The 18,635-nt window shown below is 39.7% G+C and overlaps 3 protein-coding genes across 8 annotated transcripts in view; 2 read left to right on the forward strand and 1 right to left on the reverse strand.

Annotated features, from left to right (window-relative positions):
- The window catches only part of NPHP3 (nephrocystin 3), a 29,486-nt gene extending 23,361 nt beyond the window's left edge, over positions 1 to 6,125 (forward strand). For 2 of the 5 annotated variants that reach the window (XR_013928075.1, XM_080387173.1), the window contains exon 24: positions 31 to 168. Coding sequence is in view for 3 of the 5 variants with exons in the window: in XM_080387173.1 (XP_080243299.1) it covers positions 31 to 55 (25 nt within the window). In the remaining 2 variants the exon portion in view is untranslated. Of the gene's footprint in view, positions 1 to 30; positions 325 to 2,242; positions 2,369 to 3,270; positions 3,387 to 3,582 lie in introns of those variants that run through there. The other 3 variants (XM_080387171.1, XM_080387172.1, XR_013928074.1) reach the window with 3 other exon arrangements.
- Position 6,126: 1 nt separating this feature from the next.
- Positions 6,127 to 17,128, reverse strand: UBA5 (ubiquitin like modifier activating enzyme 5). Of its 2 annotated transcripts, XM_080387275.1 has the most exons (12): positions 16,859 to 17,128; positions 15,755 to 15,800; positions 15,573 to 15,662; positions 14,380 to 14,489; positions 13,880 to 13,966; positions 13,154 to 13,238; positions 12,214 to 12,318; positions 11,906 to 12,033; positions 10,315 to 10,450; positions 9,787 to 9,862; positions 8,876 to 8,982; positions 6,127 to 8,369 (listed from the first exon to the last, which is right to left on the reverse strand). In XM_080387275.1, the coding sequence occupies exons 1-12, from the start codon at positions 17,002 to 17,004 to the stop codon at positions 8,286 to 8,288; spliced, it is 1,200 nt and encodes a 399-aa protein (XP_080243401.1). In that variant the 5' UTR covers positions 17,005 to 17,128; the 3' UTR covers positions 6,127 to 8,285. The 2 variants fall into 2 exon arrangements, with proteins under 2 accessions (XP_080243401.1, XP_080243402.1); XM_080387276.1 differs by lacking the exon at positions 16,859 to 17,128 and having other exon boundaries at positions 15,578 to 15,662; positions 15,755 to 15,802.
- Positions 17,129 to 17,252: 124 nt separating this feature from the next.
- Positions 17,253 to 18,635, forward strand: part of ACAD11 (acyl-CoA dehydrogenase family member 11) — a 33,984-nt gene continuing 32,601 nt past the window's right edge. The window contains exon 1 of the mRNA XM_080387229.1: positions 17,253 to 17,527. Coding sequence (XP_080243355.1) covers positions 17,391 to 17,527 — 137 coding nt within the window. The 5' untranslated portion in view covers positions 17,253 to 17,390. The remainder of the gene's footprint in view (positions 17,528 to 18,635) is intronic.

The following is an 18,635-nucleotide window of genomic DNA, read 5'->3' on the forward strand; positions in this document are numbered from 1 at the left end:
CAAGGCTGAGTTTGTTCTGTTTCACTTCAGCCTGTACAGATGTTACCAGCTTTAAAATATCACTGAATGAATGTGTTCTGTAGGACAGCAGAGCTTTTTCTGAAGCGCTCCTTGGAAATGAGAGAGAGAGTCCTGGGACCCAACCACCCAGACTGTGCACAGTCTTTGAACAATCTGGCAGCCTTGTACAATGAGAAGAAGCACTATGACAAGGCTGAGGAACTCTATGAAAAAGCTTTAGATATCAGGAGGAGAGCACTGGCTCCAGATCATCCCTCCTTGGCTTATACTGTGAAACACCTGGCAGTGCTATACAAAAAGATGGTAAGCACAAGCCTCTTCTCTTACCACCTAAATTAACTGCAATGCCTTGCATTGTTACAGTCTTCAATCCAAGAGGAGTGGGGCGTGGGAATTTTGTCTGCTATTGGTGTTCCACACACACCATGCATGAAAGATGTAGTCAGTGGCCTCAGTCTGTTTCCAAAAAGCCCAGCAGATTTTTCGAAGCACGCTTTACTTAAAGGAAAGCTATTTATGGATAATGTCTTCATTGTCCTCAATATTCACGATGGAGAATTTCTGTTTTGGTTAAAAGCTAGTGTTTTAGCTGCAGTGAGGGAAGCTCTTCCCAACTGTATTTGAGTTCTCCAGTGTCTGCCATGTGACATGTGCATACAAGAGTTTGGTCATGTGTGCCTTAATAGAAAAATCATGTTTCAGGGTGTAGGGATAGTTCTTTTTACACAGTGACCTTGAATTTTACAGTCAAATTGAGAGTAACTGGAAGGTTCACAAGGGACATAATACTTAAAAAATAATCCCTTTGGCTGAGCCACCACAAGCTTATGTTAATTCACTGAAAGAAGAGTTAACCCACTGTGACATGCACTACAGGGAATAACATTAACAGTAGTATAAACTTCTGCATTTCATCATTTCAAGATGTTTTATGAATAGTTGTGCTTGCAGATGGTTGTTCTAATCATTCAATATCATAAGTGTAAGAGTGATGTAAGGTTTCCAGCTGTTGAACCAAGATCAAATCCAGAGTATGAAAATATTTTTTGTTCTTTTATATTTTCACATTTTACCATTCTTCAAAGAGAAAAGAGTCCGTGAAGATAATCCCTTGGATCAGATGCTCCTGTGGTTTTGCTCAATAACTGTTCCCTGCTCTTATGTCCATTAAATTGTTTTGGGTCACGTATTTTCTGCTCACTTCTGCTTCTAATTTTTGTGCTGCTGGAAACTGCAAAAGCACTCAATATTTGCATTAAGAAACTCTTTGCTAGTTTGGAGGAGCACAAATCAAAATTAATGGTGTACTAGTGATGCAGGGAAGAGGGGAGGAAGAGAAGGGACAGGAATCAGATGTAGAAAATTACAGTTATTTATAAATAAGTATTTATTCCAGATGAATTACTAATCATCTTCAAACTGTGGTGTGGTGATGCTTTGAAAAAAGGAAGCAATTTGATTTGAGTTTTGCAGTTATGGTAAACCATTATACAATGGACGTTTTCTGTATTTAAGTTCTGATTGCTATTAAACATGGGAATTGACATTCTAGTAATAGAAGCCTCAACACACTTCTGAAGTATATCCAGTTCATGTGTGAGCAGACTGAGATTTGGAGGAGAACAGATTTTCTGGAAAAATAATCTACATTAAAACATTAGTTGGAATAAGGGAAGGGTATTTTAGAGAAACCAAAGTCTCAGTATGGTGACTGGGAAGCAACAGGTACTTGAAATGACGCTGGGCACTGCAGCTGTTCCAAAGATGGTGCAAACACCGCTTCAGCAAGCAGAAGACTGCTCGAAAGTTAAGGCAGCTACATTCCCATATCACCAGTGAAATTTAGTCCGTTTAGGACAAAAAGTAAGTTCTGCTTTCTTGTATGGCAGAATGAGGAAATAAAAGTGGAGAAAATTATTTGGATAGAAGTACAACTGAAAATTGTTTTTAACAAACAGCCTTCTCAATGAGACACTTACGGGGAAAAGTTAAAGAAATAGACATAACGGAGAAACACATTAGCTGGGAGTTGAATATGCTCAGTGTTTTGGAAAATTAGTTCATGATAAATATTAATGAGAAACAATCTGTGCAGAATGAATTAACGAAAGTGAAACCCTTATTCTGGAAACACATCTCCAGGGCTTTTTGTTTAAAATAGATTTGGCTGTTACCATTTTAACACAAGAGAACAGAATCATTTTTTCCCTGTTATTTCTAGGGAAAACTTGACAAGGCTGTTCCTCTGTACGAGCTAGCGGTTGAAATTCGACAGAAGTCATTTGGCCCAAAACACCCTAGTGTAGCAACTGCTTTGGTAAATCTGGCTGTCCTTTATTGTCAGATGGTAAGTTTTTCATGTCTTATATGTTTATTATTCCTGTGCTAGGCTTTTTATGATTTGTTCCTAAATGATACCAAAGAAACTTGATCACATTTAAAAGGGAAATTCCTTATAAAACTTGCAAATTCTTAGGTTCCATTGTAAAGATTGAAAGGTTATTTGGCAAGGAAAATGTATGCAGGGAACAGGTAATTGCTGTCAGTGGTATTTCACAAGAACGCTCAGGCTAATACTTTTCAGATTATTCAGCATGCCCACATGCTTTATAAGACTAGAGCTGGAGTACAGGATTTTCTGCAATATGGTGGTTCTCACAGTAAGATGAAACACAGCTCCACTGCTGACTTGGAGGGAAACACAATCCTTTGAAATTTATGTCCATGAATAGAGTGTTCACTGTGGCCAACTGCAACTCTGTGCAACTAAAAACCTGAGAAGGCTGTGGACTGTCTAGGAAGTCTGCAACTACTATGAGATTCAAAGGAGGTGCAATCAGCTTGCCAGATTAATTATTTAGCATCAATAGGAGTGAGCTGTAGATTGTTTGCTTGTTTCCTGTATTTCTGCAATCTGCATATCTGATTTTAAACAAGTATTAAAGCTGCCTCAGGTAAAATCAAAGAGCATCTGGTAATTCCAGACTTTTAGGACTGAGATTTTTTCAAAACTGCTGAAGAAGTCCAGGTGCTAATTATGATAATATTATGGGAATTGCATTTGCAAGTGCAAGCCAGTTGCTTTGACAATCTCAATTATCAAACTCATCTGTCAACAGTGTTGAGAACTCAAAACACCTTTCTGGTTAAACACACATGACTGAATATAGGATGTGTTGATACTATGTTGGAAAAAATAATAACAAATGTAATCTACGTCTGTAACAAACAACTTTCTGCTACCCAAAGAAAAAGCAGATTGAAGCTTTACCTCTTTATGAACGTGCATTAAAGATTTATGAAGACAGCTTTGGTCACATGCATCCTCGTGTCGGGGAAACTCTGAAAAACTTGGCTGTGCTAAGGTAAGATTGTATGCTTTAGCCCTATAAAATCAAGTTACTATAAAAATTGCTGGATAAAACAAAACATCCTGGACTTCTGTCCAGGAAAGTAGAGAGCTTTAAGTAAACTTTGTTGATAGCATATTATGCATTTCAATTTAAATGAATTGACTTGTTTTATTTGCTTGTTTCAACTTTGTTTTACTCTGCTCCAAAGCTATGAAGGGGGAGACTTTGAGAAGGCAGCTGAACTTTACAAGAGAGCTATGGAAATAAAAGAAGCAGAGACTTTGTTGATAGGTGGAAAAGCAACTTCTCGACACTCATCGAATGGAGATACATTCAGCTTAAAAAGTGCATTATCACCAAACATTTTCCTGGAACATGGACAAAGGTGATATAAACCTGCTCAAAGAAGAGGCAGTCTATTGCTATTGTAAAGCAGACATAAAATTATTAAGACAAACTTATTTTTCCTAGGCTAATGTACTATTTTGGGACCAACACCTGTCTTCATGAATGACAGGGAAACAGATCTTTAAGCTTGAAATCCCTCCACGTTAACTTTGCAGACTCTATGGTACAAAGTGAGTTTCTTCCATTGTATATAGATACGCATATTAATTACTAGCTAAAGTTATAGTTAACACCAAAAAATGTGGATTTGATACCTCTTAGCTTAAGCGCCAGGATTACAGCAAGTTGAACCAACTGTATATACTCTGTAGGGTAGTTCTTATTTCTGTGTTGTAATAGCCTGGCTTAGATGATTTGTGTATTTTTGTTTCATCAATCTTTTCTGCCTTTTCAGAAGCTTTTGAATTTGTTTCTAAAGAGAGAGTAATTTTGAAAAAGTCAAAATACTGTTCCACCCAAAGCTTTACCTTGCAGGGTGATTTCAGCTTTAAGCAAACTTAATTCAAGGGATTTGTGCAAAAATAATTGGGTTTCCTTGGAAAGCTAATATATCTAAATATATTGTCACCTACAGTTACAGGTGTTTAACAGATTCACTGTGTTCAGTAAGAATATTTCCAGTGAGGGATTCTATGACCCAGCTCCCTGTTGTTGACCCTTTAGTGCTACGTTCACTATTAAATCTCATTGAATCCCTTAAAATACAAGAATGTTTGTATTGGAGAAACCTAGTGATGCAAAACAGTTTGCCCTCAGATAAAGAGATGCTAGTCAATTCTACCTGCCGGTCCTTTCTTAATGCCCTGGTCATCTAGAAGAACCAGTTTGAAGTCTGTTCTCATTCAATGCATTAAATCCGTGAATCAATTTAAATACATACTAAAGAAAAGATTTTATAAAAAGTTGACTATAAGTGAAAAATTACTTGAAGCCTCACTATCATGTTCGAAGCAACTGATGTGAAGATTTATTTGATAGAGTTTGAAAAATGCAAATGGCCTTTATGTCAAAGGGGTACTTATCTTCCACATCATTTTTCCTTTTTAGAGTAGAGTTAAATATAACCTGTTCAGCCTTTGTTCTGTTTAGAAGGATTTAAATATTTTGGTAAGGCTGTAACTTGGCAAAAGAAACAGTATATAAAACTGACAGAACAAATACACAACCCAAATTTGATTTTTAAGATTACGATTTAGTTGGAAAAAAAGAAAAATATATAGCTCTTGAAGTTATTACAGTACATCAACAAGAGCTGACACTTTGTAATAGCTCTCTACGTATTTTCCTTTTACTTTAGAAAATGGGGATTTAATCAAAGAATCCACTGTATTCCAGCCACCTTGAAAACTTCTGAAAACAACAGAGTTCTTTGCAGGATTGTTACTGAGTAAGGAGAGGGGCAAAAAGGGAAAAAAAACCACCAACCTTGTAACTAACCAACCAAAACCACCAAAACAAAAAAAAAACAGCCAAAGCCAAGCCCAAAAACCTCATCCTTGCCAGCTTGTATGTGTGTCTGTTGCCTACTCTTCTCAGACCTGGTAATTCCCTCCTCTAAAGTCAGTGGTATGAATTACCAGATGTCATATCTAGCTTATCACTTCTGATTTTAACATGTATAATGATGTACCTTGCTCTCCTAAATAGTTTTCCTTAATGTTACTGGCTTAAATAGGGAGGTGCTTTTCTAGACCTTCAGTGTTCTATCAGCCCTCTTCCCATTTAGTGATTTCCAATTTTGAACTGTTATATTCTTCCCTTGAGTGACTTCTCTCCAACTTACTTGTAGGTTGCAGGGTTGCTTTTGGAAGAAAAATCAGTCCCTAAAGAGTAGAGCAGATCCCAACCACCTATGGCCTATTAGCAAAGACCATGAGGAAACAATCTGCTTACCCCGTCAACCCCCCCAAAATTACTACAGAAATAAAATAGCATTATGAGTAACAGTGGAGGGTCTTGCAGGCCCCATTTTGGCCATAACTATTGCTGCTGGTGTGACTGTTGCTGAATAGCCTCAAGATAGTTGTCTATGTCATTGTAGCTGTACCTCATGGACATTAAAAAAATCATAATTGTATAGCTGATGTATGCCAAATAATATTTCTATGTATAACTGCACCTCAGACCAAAGCGTCACCAGTTTCAATGGAGATTTCATCATAGAATACTGCAGAAATGGAGAACTTCTTTTACGGGTTTGCCAAATAAACAAAGCTGGATGAAACCATTGCAGCGTGCTTTGTAATGCGTAACAAAAGTAATAAAGTTTCAGTTATGTTTTATAGTTGGAGCAGATTTCTACTTGTAAATGCCTTTTTAATTAAAAAAAGACCCTTAAAGCCGCTTCTGTCTTTGATGTTTATTTTAAAGTAATTTTAACCACTGGCACATACAGTCATCTTAATGTGTTTTCTAATTGTTTCCAATTCTTCTTATATATACAAGCTGAAAGTCTGAAAGTAACAAGAGAACCATTTTGCATACTTTGTAAATAAGCATATAAAAGTGTATTTATTTGGTCATAAAACTGTATGTGAAGTAAAATGGTAAACAATTGCCTCTTGTAAAGCTGTCAGTCATGTGATAGCACTGAGGAAAAATTTCTTCTGTTTGGATTCAATGATCTTAAAGGCCTTTTCCAACCTAAATAGTTCTACAATTCTATGTCAGCCAAATAATTAAGAGTCAGGATTATCTGGGCTGTTATAGGAGCCAGGTGCGTGCCTCACTTGTATTGTTCCCAATGGAAACGTAAAGTCACAAAGAAACCTAAGTAACACTTAAATTGACACTTGGATCAAACTAATGTAGACTTAGTGACATAGATTCAATTATGCACCTTTTTAATGATCTCACTATTCTATTTCCCATCCCTCTTTACAGTTCAATTCTAAAATCTGGTTTCTCCAAAACTGAACTTAATCCAAAAAAAATCACTTCCATTTTACAGTATAATGGACCACACCAAAATGCCAACCAAAACCTCAATCTCTGAATGTAGTGAGGATTTGTATGTATATAATACAGTCTTAGCTGTGGAGAAACCAGATCTTGACATTTGTAACCACTGCTTAGAAATCAAACATTTAAGTAATTAATCATTCAGCTGCCCTAAGAAACAGAAACACCTCTGCAATATCACTGTCTTCTTACATGTTGGTTGGATGCTGCTACTACCATTGCCAGCTGGTTCTGCGTTAGCTGTTATCATGCTGTGGAAAGGTTTTATGAACAGCCCAAGTTAGAGATACTTGTATTATTTTGCACCACAAAGGCTGAAATTTACGTTTCTAAGCCAAATCTTGAAAAAAATAAGAAATTATGACTAAGCCAAATCTAAGTAATGATCAAGTTCTGGGTCAGACACCCACAGTAGTTAAAATGTGTGAAATTGATCCTTCCAGTTCAGCAGGGTACATTTACAGGTCAGTTCGATGCATGGTAATTTAAAAGGTAATATGACTGTACTAACGTTATTCACAAGACAAATATAATAGCTAAGCTACTCCCCTGAAGATACTTGCAACACCAAACAAAGTTTAGAGCACTTAATTTTAGAAGCTTTCCCATGCAAACTCTGATTAAGTATATTCATTAATCTAGCTCATGTGATGGAGATGGATCAGAATTATAGCTAAACTTCTAATAACCAAAAAAAAAATAATTTAGGTTTTCAAAGAGATAGATAAAATCTTTTCTTTCCAGTGTTGCTGGTGAGTCTTGAAAAAATTTTGTCATGAAAAGCATCTGCTGGCTGAAATGGTGACATACTAATACCCAGCCTGCTAGTGTAATTATCTACTGACAGAAGACTTTGCCTTGTTGCAGCATACTCAAAGCATTATCACATGCAAAACATATAGGCAGCTACTTAAGAACAAGCAGTAGTAAAACACTGATAAAACCAGAGGCATTTAAAAAAAAATCCATCCCAAAGATATTTAAGGCAGATAAAAAGGCTGAAATGTTCTGTTTACTCAGAAAAAGTAACCACAGCACAATCCATGCCAAGAATTTGGACAACAATGAACAACAACAGAGTACAAGTGCCTGGAAAATCAGGAGCAGCAATCTGAATGAGGCACTAGCATCTGCCCTTAACCTACTCAGTCCAACTCCAGCAGATTCCATCTTTCACTTGTCCTATACCATGTACTGTTCTCATTGCATATAACATGCCACACCTGCTTTTGATAAATAATAAAAGGAGATGGATAAACTGAGTATCTGGACACTAGCAATGCTGAGAAATTAAAATTTACAGTAGCACAACTCTTTATGTTAAAGACATGAATAGACAACAGAATATAAACAACATAAGTCTGTTTCCTTCCTGTCCCTGTAACAGTTCCATTTCATCAGAAAGGTAAAAATAAGCTTCAGTTGAGGTAAAAATAAGGGGGGGGGGGGGGGGGGGGGGGGGCGGGCGGGGAAAGACATATGGTCTTCTCAAAATCCAATGTCAATCCAAACTCCCAGAAGTTGTACTTCATATTTGTTTTGCTACATGTTTCTCATTTTGGCCATGAGTTCTTCTAGGCTTTCTTCAGACTCTGCTACCGTTTCCTCAGTTACCAAGTTCTCTTCCTGTTAGGAACATGAAGAAAAAGTTGGCAACAAAAATAGCAAACAAAAAGCCCCACAGAAGTGAGCTTGGTTGCCATTACACCACATCACTTTCCTAGAACCAAGTGCTCAACTGCACGATTAAGTCTAAGTGATTATAAGCTTAAATTGTAAACTATTCTGACTAGGAGTTAGAACATTCTGGCTGCAATAAATACAGATTCTGTGTTCCCCAGTAATTGCTCTTTAACTGCATATAGCTTTTACAAATTAAATATGCTAAAAATAAATTAGTGACCAAAATATCAACTGAGAAATTCACATTTCATTTCCTTCCCCCACCCCCCAAATACACTCGTTCCTATCATCTCAAAACTACATTCACGCTAGTGTTCATACTTAAATGTATTATATAGAAACACAAAACTAGACCGTAGAAGGCACTAATCTGATGTACCGAGGTACAGTTTTCAATTTTATTTTAGGTTTAAACTGTATTTCAAAAATTCATAAAGAATAAATATTACCTTGTTTGGGATAGTATAAGCTACAGTAATTCCCTCAGGAAGCTCAAGTACTGGGCCAGATGCAGCCTTCAGCTCATCTTCTGAAATTTCTGATACTAATTCAATGCCTTTGCATTAAAAGGAATCAAGAACTCCATTACAACTTTAAAGAAATTTTTCTTCTATCACCAAGTTGTCACAGTAAGAGGAAAACAGCAGCTACTTTTCCAAAACAATAAATTCAAAAGCAGAAAGACCTTTCATTTCAATGACTTCCATTATCAACACAAGTATCCTTTACAATATAGGAAATGATTCTACACAGATAACTTACAGACAAGAACGGCACCTCTCCCATAAGATTTCCTTGTCCTTACCATTTAAATCTTACCATCGGGAGAATGAGGACACTTCTCCCGATGGCAATCTTAAGATTATTTTCTATATCATGTAATAAACAGAAGGTATATATCCATTCCTCAAATCGTTCTATAAAACACACTTACCACTCCTTAACACAACTCCTTCTAACTTAAAGCCCCCAGAGGAACATAAAAATCCATGAGATGCCTCAGCACAGCGGTTATGGAAATCACAAATGCTCTTTAGTTATGTATTTAAAAGGAATATGCAGTGAATACACCTCCTCACATCTTTCATATCTTCAGACCACCTTCCGAGGAAGTTTTTTATTCAAATGGTTGTTATGTTTTGAGCCTAAAACCTGCACCTTACACTAAAAATGCATCATTAAGTTGTGGCAACATTACTGTCAAAACCTGTGAAAAGCCAACAGCAATTACACAGTGCAAGTTAACAAAAAATACGAACCAGAAGAAGTCTCTGTGCCCTACAGTGTGTTCACCCAAAACAAAGACTTCAATTGAATCCTGGTACTGTGAACATCATTTAGTCTCCAGCTGATTACTTACCCCAATCATTGTCTTCATGTACTATTTCTTCTTTCTGTTCAATTACTTCCTGTTTTGGTTGTGCAGCTTCTCTTTTCTGAAGGGAAAACATAAAAAGATAAAACCCACAATATATGTAATAGTCCAGTTTTCAACTACAGTGAAGAAGAAAATCTAACATTCACACTTCTCTTAAGATATGCAGTCACCATTTAGAACTTTGCTAGGCATAAAAAGGCGGAATACCTGCAAGTTAAAAAAAACACAAACCTCATTAATACTCAAAAATACATGACTGCCAGAAAGGTTGAGTAATTACTGTAGAAGAAAAAGTTATCTAACTGAACGCAAGCCATTCTGCCTACCCTTTGCTTTAAGATAACTCTAAGTACAGTATTTTCAGAAACACATGCAACCATCTGAAGACAAGGCTGCTGAAAATTGCACTGGCAATGAAAGTTTTGTGTTACTACACATCTGTAGCCTGCTTTGTTCTTAGGACTTTAAGGTCAAAAAAACCCCAAACAACAAACCTCAAAACACTGTTACCTTATAATTTTCTTGCTGTTTTCTGCAATTTTGGTCACTACATTGTGGGTTTGGCTTCATAGACATAGTTGGAAAGAAATCCTGCATTGCATTGTAACCAAGATAGTAACTCACGGTACCAAAATTCAACAGGTATCTAGAAACACAAACAGAGAAAGTAGGCCCTTATATACCAGTGCAAACCTAACAATTCAGTTGCTCAAGGAATAACTTCTCCTCAAAGAACTTTTAGAATACACTTTCACACTACTGAAGTTTTAAAGAATTACTGTAATTGTCTTAAAATAAGCTGTAATCAACTAACAACAGTGTAACTGCATCAACATAACAACCCGCTCCTCTTGTGGTATGTGTGAGAACAAGTCCACTACAGTCTCGGAAAAAACACATTTAGAGTAGTAAGTAAGCAGTTTTCTCCTGTGCTCTAGTCCGTTGCTTGAAACACTCAGATGCCCTATATTAAAACAGGAGAGTTTTCAACAGCTAATCAGAACCAGTTCAATCATCTTTACTGTAGGGTCAGAACTGCAATGAAAATAAAGATTTAGATTAATGAAGAATGCAAACAATGCAGCTTAAAGAAACATAGATGTTGCTATGCAATTTTATATAATACATCTCTGCACAGCTGAAAATGGAGCTTTGTTGTTTATAGGCACTTGAAAACTTTTATTCTTTGTAACCATAAATTTTTGGATAACTGACAAAGCCAAGCTAAGGCTACAAACAGGCTAAATAAGAACCTCTTCTCAAAGATGCTTGTAAAAGACAGTAAAACTGGGTACAAAGTTGTCCAAATATTTTCCTTGCTGGTACATGCAGTTCTTTTAGAAGTTGGAGTCGTGTGACTACTTCTTGACAATATTAAAATAGGTCATACAGCTGTATAACTAATATTAATCCACCTCAGGTTTTTAGAATACAAACACTGCAAGAGAAATTATTTATTCTTTGTCCACGTACAAAATTTCAAAGACACATTTTCAGCACTTCAGCATTTTTTGTGTATAATTTAATGAGATCACATGATAATACATTTAAATGCAGAACTAAGAAAAAAGTGTGTGTGTGTGTATGCAATAAAAGAAATTCTTAGAGAAACTCTGAAGACCTTTTTCTTATGCCTGAAAAGCTCTATTAAGAACAGGCACTCCAAAGTAAACACACCAGTAATTCAAGCAGTGTATATTTCAGCCCTGTCCAATAATGCCAATACCTTTACGGAAACAGGCCACAAATACAGAAAAAGAACTAAACCCATCATTATGAAATGTTCCTTCAGGTTTCTTTCTCTTACTGTGCCGTATACCTGTTGCAGCACAAACTAGTAGACTGCAACAAGGCTTTACTGTTGGTCAGATTCTACTGTCTGTGCTGTATCTCCTTCCTCCAGAGGTCAGACCACACCACTCATCCCACCATCCTCAGGGCTATTTAACCACTTAGTGGGAACAAGCTACAGCTGCACATCATCCATGTCAATCAACCCACTGCCTCTAAGGCCAGGCCACAGCTGCATGTTATCAATGCTAATCAACCCACTGCCTTCATTCCTCTACATACACCGAATAGCAACAACTCAATCACTTACTTCAGAACATTTTGTACGAGAATTCCTGCCACAACACCCATAGTTGTAGGAAGACTAGCTGCACAAACTCCTTCTCGTTTTAATGTTTTTTCATCAATATTTGCAGCAACTACAAGTGGAGGCGCACACTGACGGGAAATAAAGAAATTAAGTTTAAAAGAAGTATGAACGCTCCCGCCACACAGATCACACAAAATTTTAAGATACTCCACCAGCTGTGCCAGGATCACATTCACTACCCAGCTAATCTTCATATTTCCAGTGCCACTTCAAAAGACAAACGAGCTATTCAGCAGAGCACTGCATACCGCAAAACAAGCAGATTCACCAGGTATGATCAGCTGTATATGTCCTGACACTGCATTTTCACTCACTCCAGATTCCATCCAGATTTGTCCAAGTTCATTGCAGGCCTTAGAAACACAGAAACACACACATCAGCACTGCAGAAGTTTAATGAAAAGAAAAAAGTAAAAAACAAACATAGTAAATTGAGAGTGATTAAACACACTGATCTTCCTACTTTAAGACAAAAAGGTTATGATCAGAAAAGGTAGAATAGAAATTGTTTATCAGAGTCAAAGGGGAAATCGAAGGACAAATTCAAGTCATCCTCATGAAGCCCTTTGTGCTTTCCTGAGGATCTGAGGTTTTTGAACATGCATTAGTGATCCAGTTACTAGCACACTACAGAATCTAATTACACTGTATCCATAACTAAAAGTAGTTTGTGCATCTGTGTACCTTCAGTGCATGCGATTTATGAATCAAGTTAGCTGAAGGGTAACAGAAAACATGCATTTGGCGGGTACCCTATGCTGGCTGCTACTACAAAAAAACCCAGTTTGATTAGGTACATAGCCTTAAGATGTTTTTAGTATACAAAAAGTCATATGAAGTATACAATTAGCTATACACAGTCTTTTGAAAGTTAGCAGGATTTAACATACCAGGCTTTGATAATACCTTTATATAAACAGGATAATTTGGAAAGACAGAGAGGGCTCACGATACTGAACTCTTCCACTAAGCATTACCTGCCAGTAACTTAAAAGGCTACAGTTATATTTATACATATAAAATGTGTTTCGTAAGAACTGGGAAAAAGCCCAGATTCTGTTTTGTTAAACCAAGGAGGAAATTTCTTAGAAGATTCCTGAAAGTTCCTGTCCTTTCTCTAGTCCCCACAATTCCTAACACCATAGAAGAAAATAGATGTCCACAAGCTCACACCTTCAATAGCCTTACCGTGTTAATAGCCATGCGAGCTTCAAAGTTGTCCACACAGCTTAGAACAAGATCGACAGGCTGCCCTTCCTCTAGCGCACCGTTACTGAAATAAGTATCAGAAGTTTGCATAACATTGCTGGCAGAACTAAATACCAGCAGGGGAATCAATATACTGCTTTAGAGTATAGAAGCACATGGGAAGTGTATTTCTAATAAAACCCGTGCAAATGCAGAACAGGACAAAACTAGCATCATAGATCTACAATAGACACAAGAGCATGCTGAAGGTGGGTTTTAAATATAAGTGCATTTTAGATTAAAATAAGTTTTATATAGTATACAGTCACAATAAAATGTATTGCAAAAGAGCACCTTTGTACAAAATAACTGCAAATGGGAAAAGTTACTTCAGAATTTAGTCTGAGATCCACTAATAACTATTTCCTTTCTTCATTCTACAAAGCATATCTGAAACTGCTCCAGAGCAGTCAAAATATGATCTGATCTGTTTTCTATAATGGGAAAAGCCTGTTAAGACCTGCAGCTTTGGCTGGAAATCTAAAGATGCACTAATATAATAAAAGGTCTAGGCTGGAACATCTTCATATATACATATTTCCCACTGGTTTTCAATTAGAAGTCATTAAATAAAAAAAAAAACAAACCAAGAATAAAAATGTGAGGCTGTACAGAACCACACATCAGCAGAAGTTAGTGACATGCTTTTGTTCAGAGATTTTTTACCTTATTCTATCCATGAAGTGTTCAAAGTTGTCCAGTGTTGTGATGTTGTAGTTATGTACTTCAAATTGAACATCAGGATTAATATTCCTTATGGAGGAAACAGAGTGAATATTAATAAATAAAATGGTAACTTGCATTCTGCTCCCCCACTTCACTAACTACACAAGCTACAGCCTTAAGCTTCCAGTCCAAAGTCTAGAATACACCCATATTTGTCAAAAATTCCCAGATTAGATGAGAAAAACCCCACAACATATTGAAGTGGCATAGTTTATACCAAACTTCCAAGCAAAATTAGCTATACATAAAAAGTAGACTCACACTGAGGTTTTGGCCAGTACAAAAATGTCCTTAAAATATCAACCTTTCCCACAACTATTTTATGCCCAAATCTCCAAATTATATCATGCTACTTTGCGAGTGATTAAGAGTGAAACACCAGTTTCCTGGAGCAGCACTGTGGGTAAACATATTTTGATACCCATTTCTCCAAGTTATACCTCAAAGTATGCTCTGCTGCTTGCACTTTACTTAATCCAGCTTGATGAGGTTGGAAGAAGAGTCTGTTCATGTTTGCCAGTTCCACTTTGTCGTAATCAAACAGAAGCAGCTACAATAAAGATAGTATTAACATATGTGAAACTCCAAAGACTGCAACCACAGCACTACAGCAAGACATTTTAAACAACAAAACTCCTCTAAAACCAACAACAAAACCCCCAACTAAACATGCCCTCCATCCCTGCAGTCCCATTCAGTTCACATACAAAAGGTACCAACATTCTAAGTACGTGAAGACTGAATTCCAACTGCCATTCACCAGGACCTGACTCGTTAAGTCATGAAAACCACTCTTAATAAAAAGCAAACTGTCCATTTTTTTTAAACTAAGAAAATTCAGATCATCCACATGAACAGTATCACCTCTGTTATCACATTCCTACTTGCTGTTATGGCATTAACTGGAAATGTGTAATTTCTTTCACTTGTCTTGGCATGTAGTTCTTCAAAAACAATTCATTTGAAATACCTAAATAAGACAGGGACATGTTGATTCTGAATCAACTATCCAATGTCCTTTTCTATGCCCAAGATGCTGGTCTTCAGGAAATGCTCCTTCAGAGAAAGGGGCAATAAACTTTGCAATAGTTGCATCACCTCTGTATTAAGAAACTTTAAGAAGTTCCAAGAATCAATGGTCAGGTTTGCCTGGAAATACAAACATCTAAGCCACTGCACAAATTCCCCCTTTAAAGAAAAATCCTGTTCTATTAACTCTGGAGGTCCTTGTTATCTAGACACCATCAAATTATTTTTAACCACTGCTAAATTTTTAGCTCTAAGTCTGCCGCATGACAAACTAATGTTTGCGATAAAAATATCTGCCTGACATCTACCACATCTCCATTTCATGATCAACTTGTTCACTTGGGCTTACATAAAAGCATGTAGAAGGCAATATCCAAACAAGAACCATTCACACAATACAGAACAAAGCCCTAAGTAAATCAATTTTACTAGCATAAGAAAAATACGGACTCTTCGTTTGTGATGTTTACACAAGTACTGTTCTTGAGTGCGTCTTCACAGTACTTTTTTATTTGGGAAAAATCAACTGAGTGAAATCAAATTAACTCTTCCATGAAAAGACTGGTCCATCTCCTATAAAGAAGTAGAAGAAAACTCTCATTACCTTACCAATGCCACACCTTGTCAACATTTCAGCAGTCACACTGCCAACTCCACCTACACCTACTACTGCAACTGTAAAGGTACGAATTTTCTGTAGAAAGAAATAAAACACAGATCAGTATATCAAAAGTGGTCCTTGCAGGGTAAAAATGCAAGGGTGTTTTAATGCAGATAGAATCCTACCTCATAGTCTTTGACAATTCCCATTCTTTTTAATGCCATCAAGCGACTACAAAGAAAAACAGCAATGTTATACAGGAAATCCTCTCTACTTTTCTAATAGCAATTTTGCTTTTCTGGTATTTAAAAATCACTTTTGCTTTAAAAACAACCCTGCCAAGCACCAAACTCAAGCCTGCTGTTTTCTCTGTAGTTGTAACTGCCAGCTAGATACAGTCTAAACGAGACAGTGGGTGCTTTCCTATGAGCAACAGAGTACTGAACCCTGCAGAAACTCATGTACTTACTCAGTTGGTATGAGTAACATCAATGAAATCAGGAGGACACACAGCTATTTTTGCAAAATAATCCCAGATTTACAGAATGAAAGCCTATGCTTTTTTCTGTAATGAACCATATGGCAGCAGGCCAGTGAAGACTTTTCACTGCTTTCTGATCAATTTGGTTAACTCAAATATAACATTAAAAAAAAATGTTATAGAGAAGATCAGGTTGTGAGGATAACTGGAGAAATTTTAAAGTAACATTTTATCCTACTATTGCATTTTTTCATTGAAAGTATCAATGAAAGAACAAGTATCAACTTGTATCCTGAAAATTAAAAGTGCATCAGATTTCCAGAAGCCCTGAGCATTAGAAGGGGTCCGAGATGCTCAAGACTTCTCTAAACAACCTAAGTTAGAGGAATGGGAATGAGACCTCATGTAATACCAACAGCTGTTCCATTTATTAGCTACTTAGCTGAAAAACTCACAGGGGCTCCTCTCTGTCTGGCCGTGCTGTAAGGCAAGACAACGTAAAATAACCCCGGTGGACACCCCTGCCAGCCCAGCCAGGTGGGAAACCTGAGTGCATCTCTCCCCTCCTCCCCACAGAGCATCCACCTCCAGCACCCCCAGCCCCATCCCTCAGGCCCCCGCCGGCCCCAGCCCACCTCCACGTGCCTCTTCCCCTTTTCCACAGTTCCTGAGGCCGCAGAGCCCTCCCTCTTCCCCATCCTGCACACCCTGACACGGGCTCTAGGCCTCCTCCTCATAGCTCTCGCCGCAATCCCAGCTCCGCAGGCGCAGCCCCCTCCCCCACAGCGCTCTCGCCCCCCGGCCGCACCTGTAGGGGTTGGAGTCCGTCACCTCCGGGCTCATGCTCTCGATGCGGGCCCGCGGCGGCCGCCGCCCGCCCCTCTCCCGGGCCAGCTCCTCCTCCAGCTCCCGCACACGCCGCTCCAGCTGCTCCAGCCGGCTCGGCTCCGCCATGGCAGCGCCGGCGACGCCGCAGCGACACGTCTCCCCGTCCGAGGGAGCTTCCGGGAGCGGTAGGGAGCGCCGTCCCCTGCTCGCCCCGACGCCTCGGGGAGCGTTCCCGCCCCGAGGGGGCCTGCTGCCCCGCAGCAGCGGGCAGCGAGCGGGCTCCGGCGGGGACTGAGGAGGGCAGGTGTCAGCCGGGGCGGTGACTACCTCCTGGGAGCCGCTTTCTTCCAGGAGAAGCCACCCGGCTCCGAGAACCCCGCTGGCTCGGCGCCGGGGACCGCTTTCCTTGACGGACCGAGCCGCCCCCGGTTGCCGCGGCGACGCAGGGCCGGGCCGGGCCGGGCGAGGCAGCTCCGCCTGCGCCGTGGGCGGCCGCAGGGCAGGGGCCAGGAATGGCGGCGGAGCGGGGCACCACCGAGGTGGGGCCGCGGCACCGCTTCGACCAGGAGAGATTGGAGCGGTACCTGCGCGTCCACCTGCCCGGCTTCCCTCGGCAGCCCGCGGGGGCTCTGGCGGTCAGGCAGTACAGGTAACGCACGGGTGGGCCGCTCTCCTGCCCCGAGGCCGCCTGTGAGGGGCGGGCAGCGGCCGCCGTGCCTGCTGGCCTGGGCCCTGGCCCGTGGGGCGCCCCGGGGCGCGGAGCCAGAGCGCGGGCCCCAAGCGTGCCTCGGTGGGGCGAGGAGAGCGGCCGCGGCCTCGCTCGCCGCCCGGCGGGAGAGATGGTGCCCTTGGCCCCGGTGCTGGCGGACAGCAGGGTGACAGCTCGACCCTTGGACGGCTGGAGAGGTTGAAGCTGGCGGTGGCGGCAGGGATGGCCGTTGGCACAGGCAGAGCCTGCGGCTGCAGCTGGCTGCCTGCGAGCAGGCGATGTGGGGTGGCCCTCCCACAGCCCTCTGCAAAATGTGTTTGGCCCCCAGTGGTGCCACCTGTTGGAGTACGCGCACAACTCTTTTTATTACCTACTCTTAAATCACAATTTATCTGATTCCTCTTTAATTGCACATCAAATAATAATGTTCAGGAGCACGTACATGGCTTAAGAAGTCAACTTTAAAAGCCTCAGGCTGTCGCCAGGTAAGCAAATCCATGAGAAGAGTTGTAACACCACTGAGATTCCCATTAAGACCCCGAGAGCAATGCGTTGCACTAGTGAGGCGCTGCACCCGGGCTCCTAAGCCGCTGCTGCACAGAACATCTAGTTCACTTGCATTCAGTGAGTTAGTGGTGCGGCTGTCTGACTTCAAATTGGGAGCTACTAGAAGTTATTCTAAATATAAGTATTAATTCCTTTGTAAACGTGACCTCAGCTGCATTATCTGCAGCTATGACTAAGAAACAGTGAACGAGTTTTCATTGTCTTCTGATACAAATAGAAAGTATCCATTGAATCCTCAGCTGTACTCTAATCCTTGTATGTACTTGAACCGAGACTTTAGGAGGGGTCTCAGGAGAGTAACTGATAGCAAAATCTGCTAAAATATCACCAGTATTTATGCTGTTGCTTTTTGTTAGTGTTGTGGTTGCACTTCAGGGCTTCAGCTGATCTAAATCTCTGTTGTGCCAGGCAGAGTACTTGTCCGTGCAGTATACTTGTTAAATTATATTACAGACTGTGCCCTAACTACCTCAGGGAGAAT

This window comes from Falco punctatus (assembly GCF_963210335.1).
Source record: "Falco punctatus genome assembly, chromosome: 4".
Classification (NCBI taxonomy): Eukaryota; Metazoa; Chordata; class Aves; order Falconiformes; family Falconidae; genus Falco; species Falco punctatus.

What these genes read in the sequence shown, in the direction of transcription:
- UBA5 (XM_080387275.1), bottom strand. Translation starts at nt 17,004, where the DNA reads ATGGCGGAGCCGAGCCGGCTGGAGCAGCTGGAGCGGCGTGTGCGGGAG. An exon ending in CTCGCATGGCTATTAACACG is followed by an intron (nt 12,319 to 13,153) that starts GTAAGGCTATTG and finishes TGTGTTTCTAAG; the next exon opens with GCCTGCAATGAACTTGGACA. An exon ending in ACATGAAGACAATGATTGGG is followed by an intron (nt 8,983 to 9,786) that starts GTAAGTAATCAG and finishes TTTAATGCAAAG; the next exon opens with GCATTGAATTAGTATCAGAA.